Source organism: Myxocyprinus asiaticus, chromosome 17 (assembly GCF_019703515.2).
Source record: "Myxocyprinus asiaticus isolate MX2 ecotype Aquarium Trade chromosome 17, UBuf_Myxa_2, whole genome shotgun sequence".
NCBI classification, from domain to species: domain Eukaryota; kingdom Metazoa; phylum Chordata; class Actinopteri; order Cypriniformes; family Catostomidae; genus Myxocyprinus; species Myxocyprinus asiaticus.
In genome coordinates this window covers 35,458,958-35,471,212 of record NC_059360.1, presented here as the reverse complement: position 1 = coordinate 35,471,212, position 12,255 = coordinate 35,458,958, and the positions used below count along the sequence as shown (strand labels likewise).

At 38.4% G+C, this 12,255-nt stretch overlaps 1 protein-coding gene across 1 annotated transcript in view; it reads right to left on the bottom strand.

Annotated features, from left to right (window-relative positions):
* sorcs3b (sortilin related VPS10 domain containing receptor 3b) overlaps window positions 1-7,207 on the bottom strand; it is a 139,419-nt gene extending 132,212 nt beyond the window's left edge. Inside the window, exon 1 of the mRNA XM_051722107.1 lies at window positions 6,523-7,207. Coding sequence (XP_051578067.1) covers window positions 6,523-7,179 — 657 coding nt within the window. The 5' untranslated portion in view covers window positions 7,180-7,207. The remainder of the gene's footprint in view (window positions 1-6,522) is intronic.
* Between the last annotated feature and the right edge of the window lie 5,048 nt (window positions 7,208-12,255).

Here is a 12,255-nt window from a genome sequence, read left to right as displayed (position 1 = left end):
GAGTGTACAGCCATAATCTGCAATTCTCTCTCAGCAGGTTGGAGAGTTTTTCAGAGCTCTAAAATCACAGCTCGATCACAATCAAACTCCCATGGAGTGACTTCCTCTGGAGATGTGCTTCCTTAGTTGCATTTGCATAAGATCTGTTTTGTCTAGACAACAAAATACACAAACCCCACCTTTGCAATGATTTCTGGCTCTGCATGGGCTTCTCTCAGAGAAAATGTCAACTTGGACTTTGGAGGGTAAACTATGGATCAGGACCCAAGGGCAGGCGTAGCAGGGGCCGCAAAATGATTCTCTTGCATTTCCATCATCTTTATGGATTTTCATTGATTGTTTTTACAATTGAGAAAGCAGCCAAACAGCCTCTCCATTGCCGTGAATCAAAAGTGAAAGCTTTCAGTGACATTAGGCCTAAGAGAGTGTGCTTTCAGCAGAACACATAGTTTCTCTCTCTCTCTCTCTCTCTCTCAGACACAAACACACTCTCTCTCTCTCCCTCTCTCCATTTCAGAGCAGCTTTAGAAAAACTGCTGAACCCCATGGATCAATCTAGCCACCATCAAAATCTAAATGTTGCAAATGCAGCAAACATGCAAACGTAACTCCATCTGAAAGGCTTTTGCTGCCTAAGTGCACTTGTCACACATTCAAGTCAGAAACAAAATAAGGAAAATTCAGACTTAAAAAAATACACAATGAACAATGACAAAAGCTCTTTTTTCTGTGGTACCAGAGGATAAAGCATAGATGAATACACCCGCACCACTTTTAAACCATGAATGCATTGTTTCTAATAAATTATTAATTAATTTGCTTAACCCATTAAGTTCAAATTGGCCCAGGAGAAAAAATATTAATCATCAAAATATTAGTAACTACAGTCTTGACCAACACAAATTAGGTATCATTCGAAAGCTTAGAAGCTGTACTTTACAATGTATGTAGGCATTATGACCAAAACTGAACAAGTGTTTTGAAATTTGCAGACAAATCAGAAGTGTTCCATTTTATAATTTATTACAAAGTTTGCACTAAACATTTTACTGTAATCACCAAAACGCCAAACTCATCAAGTAGCCATGTGTCATATGTTGTTGCAAAGCTCACAAAGAGTAGAATACAATCAGCCTATTTTTTTTCCTCACAGACAATTAATATAATATAATATAATATAACTGACACAAAGCACAATGTGCACAATGTGCACACAGCATCTGGCTATCTGGCATCTTGCAATCTGGCTGAAAACAAATTAGCTTTCCAGGATCAGATGACGTCGTCGGAAATGATTTAGCATCATGGAATGCTAAACCAATCAGACTGGGTTCATATTAGTGCAAAAATCATCCATATTTGGGCAGAAAGACATGTGATTGGTGATTGTTACATATGACCACCAGGAGATGGCACCAAGTACATAACACAGACTCAATGATGACTCAAATGGAACAGAATGAAACTCATTCTGTGAAATCTCTTTACTAAAATCATGTCTGCATGCTATGCAAACCTTTAGTCATTGTTGTGTTTGCATGTGTAATTAGTTCTTATGTACAATTATTATGTTTTATTTGTTTGGAGAGGCTTTTGGACACTTGAAGACGTTTTTGTATCCTAATTTCATAGGCTGAGAGTCTTTATCATAATCTATATCATAATTTTTTTTTCTTTTTCTTTACAATGTTACCAGAAAAATGTATCCTCCTTGTTTTTTGTTGAGTTATAAATAATTAATTGTGGGTATGCCACTGAAACAGGAAATCTTTAAAAAACATCTTAAAGGGTTCAAACAAACCTCAAAGAGTGAGTCATTTGGCACTGACTGTCATATAAAACAAATTAATATTATTAAAATAAAGCACTGAAATTGAAATAACTTTGCAAAATCATTGCTTTTCATCATATTTCATGTCAACATACCCCTTCCAACATCACTACTAATTCCGATTTTTTTCCCAATACTTCACTTGGTCATTCATGTGCTCATAATTCGTAATTACGATATTTCTGACTCCACCTGAAGGTCGCATTACTGGATGAGCCAAAAATAGGTCGAATATCATCATAAAATGGAGATGTCCTGTGATGTCATCACACACCAGGGCTCGACATTAATGCTTGTCTGCTTGTCTGGGACAAGTGGATTTTTGAAGGGGCAAGTGAAAGAGAATTTGACTTGTCCGACCGGACAAGCAGACTGATTGAAACGTCAATAACAAAAAGACCAGTAGTAGTTTTATGTTGCATTTCATTCTGAATGTTTACTTGAATACTTGATAACCTACTGCTGTTAAAAACTATTAAAGCTGTTTTTTATTCTATTATTTTTAATCTATTTCTATTTATTGCTGTTTTTTATTGTAATTTTATTACTGTTTGTTTACTAGTCTTGAATAATTACTTAAGAACTTGAAACCATTCTTCCATAATTAACATATTAGTTAGTGTTATTATTTGTTGTGGTTTTGAAGCTGGTATTGAGAATCATCAAATTTCACTACAGACTAATGCAATTTTGGTATTGTGACAATGTATAGCCTATATTGTACATAGGGCTGCCCCCGACAGTCGACCAAACGTTAGTCGATGAGAAGAGTCTTGGTCGACCAAGTTTTGTTTGGTCGGTTGGTCGCAGAATAAACTCCACAGGAAACCAATGAACACATTATCACCGCTGGTAGGACACTAGGTGGTACTATGGGGTAATTTTCGTTAAGCAGGGTTAGGGTTAAGCCTACACAATAAAGCAAGACACCTTGATTTCAAACTTTGAACTTTATTCAAAGGGGGGCGGGTCTGTGTGGGTGCCTCGTGCCGTACCCCCGCAAGATGCCACCCTGGGCAACTACACATGTCGCCCATGCCTAAATACACCTTTCCATTTAGCGTCAGGCAAGTATCCATCTAAACATGGAGGTGGAAAATTACTTACACAAATGAAGATATAAAAACAATTATAAATGAAAAGAACATTTCAGAAGACAGAAACAAAGAAAGAGTGAGAACCTTTTACATGCGCGTGTTCCACGAGACTGTACACGTAATACGCGTCATACATGCACATAGACAACTTTTCTGTCATCTGTTGTTAATGTAATAAAGTGTGTTTCTTCAAGCACGTGTCTGTGTGTCTACGGGCAAATTATTTGTAATATTATTTTGATAATAATAGCCTAATAATAATAATTTAATACATGGGAAAACAAGCCAAATATCGTCTTGACATCGTCAAAGGCAACAGCTATTGGCAATCACTCTGACCATCATTGATCCCCGAGCTCATCGTCTGTCAGCACAACCCTAATGTGCATTTCTCTCTATAAATTAACTAAATGTTCAGACGCTTGTAAAATTGATATTTTAAAGGCTCATTATTACGGTTTAGTATTTCTCTGTAATGTAGAACAGTGTTAACAATGTTACTTATAACATTCTTTCTCAGCTCTGGAACTCAAACCATTTTCTGATGCCCCCCAAAATATATATATTTAAGTAATTAAATTAATATCATAAACGTGCGACTAGTCGAATAATGGCTTAAATTAACGCCTACTAGTCGACTATTAAAATTTAAAAAACTTTTTTATAAAAATTTAAAAAACTTTGGTCGGGGGCAGCCCTAATTGTACATGGTAGATCTTGCTGCAATAACATGATGAAAAAGTAGATCTCATTCCGTAGAAGTGTGAGCATCCCTGCTGTAAATGGTGGCAATGGAGACTTTCCATTATTTGACTACCATATGTAACATAAAATAATTACCATATGACAACAGCCTCCTCCCCTACCCAGTGCAGTTTACATTTCTTTCACAGAGAATTGAGTTGATTGCATAGATACACTATTAGGTTGGGCATCGTTCATAATTTTAGAAAAATATACAGCATAAACTTTGACATGTTACTTGAGCATGTAACTTAAATGTCCTTTTTTCTCTCCAGACAAGCATCTTTTTTACTCGGACAAGTGAATGACCAATTTAATTGTCCAGAGGACAGACACATGACAGTGCTTAATGTCGAGCCCTGTACACACATGCACGCCAACAAACACAATCTCTATGGCACTCTTGAGTGTGTATGTGTGTTTGCATCACTCTATTTGCCTACTCTACAGGCATCTGTCTATCTGCCTACTGCTTTTAGAGCAAACACGAGTATTTAAGGCAAGCTGTGCTTCAAGTTGACGGTTGACAAAAGCCGTTGGCTTCACTTGTTCCTTCACGTGCGCCTGTGGCTCGCATTTCAGCGGCATTGTCATTGGCGCGAAGCACGAGGCGCAAGTGATATCTGCGCGCGCGGGGAACGGCACGAGAGTGTGTATGTGTGTTTGCATCACTCTATTTGCCTACTCTACAGACATCTGTCTATCTACCTACTCCTTCTAGAGCAAACACGAGTATTTAAGGCAAGCTGTGCTGTAACAGAAACAATAGTATCATTGTTATTGCATGTACTGTAAATAGTGTTGGTGTGTGATTGAGTGAGTGAGGTACAACAAAGGTGTGCTCTCCAAAAGAAAGACCAGAGATGAACTTGATCACTTATAAGGTAATAAGACAAAGCATCTACAAAAAGTGACAGGAAAGGTTCATTTGATGAAAGCTGGCATGTCAGAGGAATTAATTTGCTGCTTGCTGCTGAGTGGCTACCAGTGTCATCTCTTCTCGTGCTAACATCATTTCCTAAACTAATCTGTTGAAAATACCATATGTGCCCCATTTGTCATTCAACACCCTGATTGTGTATGATGTTTTTTTTTTTTTTTTAAGTGTTTTCTGGATCCCTTGCTTTGAGCAGGTTTGTGGTTCGTTATGTAGGTAGGCTATAGCAGTGTCATGTTGCCAGACGTTGAAAATATAGTGAACGTCTGCGTGCAATGCTTGCATAAATGTGTGTAGGTCAGGGAGAGATTGAGAAAGACAGAGAGAGAGTTTGTGTGGATCTTATCTGTTCTGTGACATTCAGTTTGCAACTGTGCCATCTCAAAACATCGCTCATGTAGCTTGGTAAAAGATACACCAATGGAATCAGCAGCACTGCAGGCATACACACACATAAATTCTGCAGGCATTACACTGCCAGTCCAAAACTATACTGACAGAGTTAGTCATTTATATTTTAAATGAAGCACAGAAATTGTGAAGGAAAAAGAATGAGTTTGGGTTAAAAAAAAAGCCTCATTCATATCAAAACAGCATATGGAGAAATACAAGCAGACAGAACACCCCAGGCGGCTCAATAATAGAGAATAAGGTATCTAACAGATGCGGCAAGTAGATTATTGATGAAGGAATTTTATTATTGATGAAGTAAATGGGTGCAGGCAGACAATTGACAAAGTCATATTAAAGTAATACTATTATGGATTTTTAAGAACTTTCATAGCAACTTATGTACAGTTATAAATGTGTTCACTTAAAGGAATATTCTGGGTTCAATACAAGTTAATCAGAGTTACAGTGAGGCACTCACAATGGAAGTGAATGGGGCCAATACATAAACGTTAAAATACTCAGTTTCAAAAGTATAGCCACAAGATGTAAATTATATGTTTGTTAACATGATTTTTACAACTTCACTGGCATGACGACATGACAATTTAAACAACTTTACAGCTCAAATAATACATGAGTTTTAACAGATGAATTAATTTAAGTGCTTTTTATAAAATTATAAGCTAAACATTTCTGCCTTTAAACTCCCCAAATATTTGCCCCATTCACTTCCATAGTAAGTGCCTCACTGCAACCTCGACTCTTGCTTCTTTTTTCCCCTTTTTCTTTTAAAGGAGGGATGAGTTGAAAAAAAAAATAAATAAAAAATAAAAAATAAAAAAAATATATATATATATATATATATATATATAATTTTTTTTGCTATCAACATTGTATCACAAATGCTACTGAATGAGCTTAACTTGTATGGAACCCGGAATATTCCTTTAAAACTGCATTTAATTCTTGCAGGTTCCTATTGCATCCCAAAACCCTAATGAAGTATGTATCAAACAATTAAGTGAAATTATTTCAGACAAAATCTCTGCTTTGAGTTTCGGGAGACTGCTAATAAATAAGTACGTACTGCAACACAGTAGAGCTGTATTTTGTTTAATACCACTAGGGAAGACGGATTAATTTCTCATTTTAATTTATGGATTGTGTTATTGCGTCATGAAACTGGCTATAAATTGATGGTCTGTCATGTGCGCCTTTTTCCTGACGTTTTGAACTACAAACAGTATTAATTAGTTGTCGACCGTCTGACTAGAGGTACACATTACAGAAAATGTGTTCGCAAATAGGAGCGCGCGCACAGACTCATGCGCGCACGCTGCTGTTGCAGTTGATGCACTCAGTAAACTACTTCAGAATATAAAAACCATTTGCGACCACTACATAACATAAAATGGTACAGTATACAGAACTTGTGCCGTTTTACCCCTTCAAGTGTATACAATAATGGACCAAGTATTGCTCTCTTAACGTCATGCGCATTAGAGAAAGTTTCCACTCACACTGCTGTTGTGTCCGGACCATAGCACCATGGCCTGATTATGAGCCACATCTCCGGACAGCGCGAAAGTGGACGTGACCAAGTGTGGCTCATTCTGCCTCGGACCTCTCCCGGTACCGTCAGCCCCTCCGGTGAGCCTGAGCTCGAACCTTGGATCGGCCGCGCCCTGGAAACCGTTAGCACTTTTCTCGCTGTCAGTAGGAAACAGACTGCGCCTTTGCCTTCCCATTACTTTGGTTTCCGATGGAGACGATGTTGAATCAACTTTTCCATCTTTTTCTTTAGTTGGGCCGGTCCGCTCCGCTTTGGATATGTGCGCTTTCTCCAGTTTCTCTCTCCAGAGCGGCGAAGCAGAGTCCCTGTGAGCTTCAGGGGAAAGTTGAGCTCTATCCAGACCCCATATTCTGATTTTCACGTTGCTGTCGGCCGTTACACTTTCAAGTTGACGGTCGACAAAAGCCGTTGGCTTCACTTGTTCCTTCACGTGAGCCTGTGGCTCGCGTTTCAGCGGCATTGTCATTGGCGCGAAGCACGAGGCGCAAGTGATTTCTGCGCGCGCGGGGAACGGCAAGAGAGAGCATAGAAAAAGCAACGTCCAGTAAGTCCAGTTTGACTCAAACCCCCAGACGTCCTTCATCTTCATCATCTTACTCCTCATTTTCAGCTTTTACACCCTAACAAGTCCACGTAAGTTCTCTCAAAATCCCAACATCAAACAGACGAAAAAACAACTTTGATACCTGTGTAACCGTGACTGTCTGATGTGTGGGTTCGGTCGTTTCGGCGCTAGGAATAGTTATCGGAGGGGTGGAGCTGCTGAGTGACACACAAGCTCACTCACGCGCTTCTGCTTGGATCGAGCGAGAGAGCAGCGTGTGTGACAGGTGAGCGACACGCGCGCGCGGTGTATAGCGATGGACCCGAGCAAAGACATCTGGAGGAGTCAAGCATGCATTTTTTCATATTAATATGCAAGCAGGAAAACTGATAACATCGTCTGCATCACATGAACGAGAGACGCATTTTATAAATAGAAACTGCAAAATGATAATGAAAAATAAGTTATATGTTTTATAGTGAACCTTTATTCACACTGTAATCCCTAAAGTTGTCATTACTGGAAATATCAAGTTGTCTTAAGTATTACTTGAAATGTCAGGTTTTAGGCTCATAACTAAAATATTTAAAGGAATATTCCAGGTTCAATACAAGTTAAGCTCAATTGACAGCATTTGTGGCATAAAATTGATTACCACATAAATTAATTTTGACTTGCCCCTTCTTTTCTTTAAAAAAAAAAAAAAGCAAAAATCTGGATTACAGTGAGGCACTTATAATGGAGGTGAATGGGGCCAATCTGTAAACATTACAATATTGCTGTTTCAAAAGTATAGCCACAAGACATATTAACACGCACATTTTTTATGATTTTAGTTTGATAAAATCACTTACTAACCTTTTCTGTGTAAAGTTTATCCAATTTTACAACTTCGTTGCCATGACAATGCAGTCAACAAACCCTAAAATGGCTGTAAAAATTATGATTTAAACAACTTCACAGCTCAAATAATACATAAGTTTTAACAGAAGAATTAACATAAGTGCTATTATAAAAATTATACATTTCACATTTCTGCCATTAAACCCTAAATAAATTGGCCCCATTCACTTGCATTGTAAGTGCCACACAGTAACCTGGATTTTTGCTTTTTTAAAAGAAAAGGAGGGACAAGTTGAAATAATTTTTTGTGGTAATCTACATTATGCCACAAATGCTGTCGATTGAGCTTAACTTGTACTGAACCCCGAACTTCGCTTTAAGTTAATTGCACTTATTTATCTTAAAAATCCATAGACTTAAAACTCAAAACGTAATAACTCAAAACTTTGAGTGCAAAATTGAGGCTACGGGGAATACCCATAATGCTTTGCGCTTGAATTATTTAATTATGTTTCCTTGGTCAAAAGGAAGTTATGGGGGCATTTAAATAGTTGTAATTAAGAATTTATAGAGGTTGTAGCTCTTTTGTAGTATTATTTATGTTGTTTTGTTGCAAATAGTTGTTTTGTGTGATGTCACCATGAGGGTGATCAGTGTCCCATTTGGTCAAGTTGAACCCTGTTGACTCTTTGTGCATGTGCAGTTAAAGTGCAGGTACATATGTATTTCTTTGGAAAAATGAGTTTATTTAATGACTAACTTAGAATAAGATATGATAGTTATTTGAGTTGTGCTATTGTTTGATCTTTATTCAATTCAATTAAAATGATTAACAACAGTAGAAAAAACAATATTAAAATAGCAAATCTAAGTTAAGTCTACAGTGCATCCGGAAAGTATTCACAGCGCTTCACTTTTTCCACATTTTGTTATGTTGCAGCCTTATTCCAAAATGGATTAAATTCATTATTTTCCTCAAAATTCTACAAACATTACCCCATAATGACAACGTGAAAGAAGTTTGTTTGAAATCTTTGCAAATTTATTAAAAATAAAAAGCGAAAAAAAAAATCACATGTACATAAGTATTCACAGCCTTTGCCATGACATTCAAAATTGAGCTCAGGTGCATCCTGTTTCCACTGATCATCCTTGAGATGTTTCTACAGCTTGATCGGCGTCCACCTGTGGTAAATTCAGTTGATTGGACATGATTTGGAAAGGCACACACCTGTCTATGTAAGGTCCCACAGTTAACAGTGCATGTCAGAGCACAAACCAAGCCACGAAGTCCAAGGAATTGTCTGTAGACCTCCGAGACAGGATTGTACCGAGGCACAGATATGGGGAAGGGTACAGAAAAATTTCTGCAGCATTGAAAGTCCCAATGAGCACAGTGGCCTCCATCATCCGTAAATGGAATAAGTTTGGAACCACTAGGACTCTTCCTAGAGCTGGCCGCCTGGCCAAACTGAGCGATCGGGGGAGAAGGGCCTTAGTCAGGGAGGTGACCAAGAACCCGATGGTTACACTGACAGAGCTCCAGCGTTTCCCTGTGGAGAGAGAAGAACCTTCCAGAAGAACAACCATCTCTGCAGCACTCCATCAATCAGGCCTGTATGGTAGAGTGGCCAGACGGAAGCCACTCCTCAGTAAAAGGCACATGACAGCCCACCTGGAGTTTGACAAAAGGCACCTGAAGGACTCCCAGACCATGAGAAACAAAGATTGAACTCTTTGGCCTGAATGGCAAGCGTCATGTCTGGAGGAAACCAGGCACCGCTCATCACCTGGCCAATACCATCACTACAGTGAAGCATGGTGGTGGCAGCATCATGCTGTGGGGATGTTTTTCAGCGGCAGGAACTGGGAGACTAGTCAGGATCGAGGGAAAGATGAATGCAACAATGTACAGAGACATCCTTGATGAAAACCTGCTCCAGAGCGCTCTGGACCTCCGACTGGGGCGAAGGTTCATCTTCCAACAGGACAACGACCCTAAGCACACAGCCAAGATAACAAAGGAGTGGCTCCGGGACAACTCTGTGAATGTCCTTGAGTGGCCCAGCCAGAGCCCAGACTTGAACCCGATTGAACATCTCTGGAGAGATCTGAAAATGGCTGTGCACCGACACTCCCCATCCAACCTGATGGAGCTTGAGAGGTCCTGCAAAGAAGAATGGGAGAAACTGCCCAAAAATAGGTGTGCCAAGCTTGTAGCATCATACTCAAAAAGACTTGAGGCTGTAATTGGTGCCAAAGGTGCTTCAACAAAGTGTTGAGCAAAGGCTGTGAATACTTATGTACATGTGATTTGTTTCATTTTTTATTTTTAATAAATTTGCAAAGATTTCAAACAAACTTCTTTCACGATGTCATTATGGGGTATTGTTTGTAGAATTTTGAGGAAAATAATGAATTTAATAATTAGCGCTGTGAATACTTTCCGGATGCACTGTACTTGCATCTAGTTAATTTAACCTAAATAGTTAAGTTCATTCTAAATGAACCCCAAGTTAATTTAACTTAATTACACACGTTTTGGAGATGCCATTAATCAGTTCATTTGAGGGAATGAGTTTACTCAGTCAAATGAGTAGAGTCAACTTATTAGGGTTTTCAGAGCAGAAACAACCTAATCCTTTTTTCTTTTTTTTTTTTTAAAACAATACAAAATATAACAGTTCAGGTGTAAAAGACATAAGACATTATAAGAACAGAAAACAATACTTACAAATACAATATAAACAAAGCAAAATATTTACTGTAGCAGTAGGATTTAGATTTAGTAGCAAGTAACAAGACTGGTCAATTATTATTTTAAGAAAAGGAGGGACAAGTCTAAATACATTTTTGTGCTAATCAACATTATGTCACAGATGCTGTTGAATGAGCTTAACTTGTATTGAACCTAGAATATGTCTTTACGAAGGGGTCCAAGAAGTCCATGTTTTAGTTTTATTTCTTAAAATTAATAATTTGAATGTTCTATAAAATTTTGTAGCTCAGATGTCTCTAAGAAGAATAGGCTAGATGGGGCAAAAGGGATACTGAGGACACAATATTCAAAACAAACTACTCCTTAAAGTGGCTTAGTATCAAACTGTCATGAGACGCAATACACAGAAGGCTACATAAGTAAAAGCATCTAGATGCTTGGTATACTTATCTGGATGCTTGGTATACTTATCTGGATGCTTGGTATACTTAATGTGCACTACATCTAAACATATCTGTGGTGAAGTGCAAATGGAGAAAAATATATAAAAAAAGAAAGCCTGAGGAAGATTTACATTATTGATTAATTTAAAACAACCTGTTGATAACATGATTAGAGAGTGAAACAAGCATTAAGGAAGGGGATGAGAGTGAGACATGTCTTTTCTCTCCTTTGGGAAGGAAGTGATGGGTGTTTGAAGCAGGAGGGGGTAAGACAAGCTCTTTATGCAGGTGAGTTAAAATATGCACAATTACAACAAGCTATCTGTGTGAAATGGAACATTTTTACACAAAGACACAAACGCACATGTCCTCAGACATGGCACATTATACCTGTTATAAGAAAGGTCAGAGATATCAGGTCTTTTTTTCCTTCACAGTTAAGGTGATCTAGAAATTACCCTGACTGTGTCCATCAAAGAAAACCCAGAGGATTTACTAAACCAATGTAGCTAACTTCTTTTCCAGCACTCTCAGCTGAACTCTTACCCTTATGGTTAGAATGATTTATTGAACTGTTTTGCAGTCACTGTTTTAACTAATCAGCTGATCAACCAACCAGTTCTGTTGGCTTGATTAAATTTTTTAACTCATTCAAGTTGAATACACTCCATGTGAAGGATTGACAGTGTTACTGTGTGTGTGTGTGTGACGTTAGTTTCAGAGTTGGCTTTGAATACGGATTATTGCAGTGGTATAACAGGGGTTCAGTTTGAGCAAACCGTAAGATCCAGTGCTGATTCTGGTGCCCTAGGGCAGCGATTCCCAACCGGAGGTATGCAAATTGGATTTTGCTTTGTTGAACCTATAAAACAAAATGTATGACCTAAAATAAAAATAATTGGAATTAGGGCTGGGTAAGAATATCATTTTTTTTTTAATAATCGCAATCTTCAGGGGGCCTGGGTAGCTCAGTGGTAAAGATGCTGGCTACCACCCCTGAAGTTCGCTAGTTCAAATCCCAGGGCGTGCTGAGTGACTCCAGCCAGGTCTCCTAAGTAACCAAATTGGCCCGTTTGCTAGGGAGGGTAGAGTCACATGGGGTAACCTCCTCGTGATCGCTATAATGTGGTT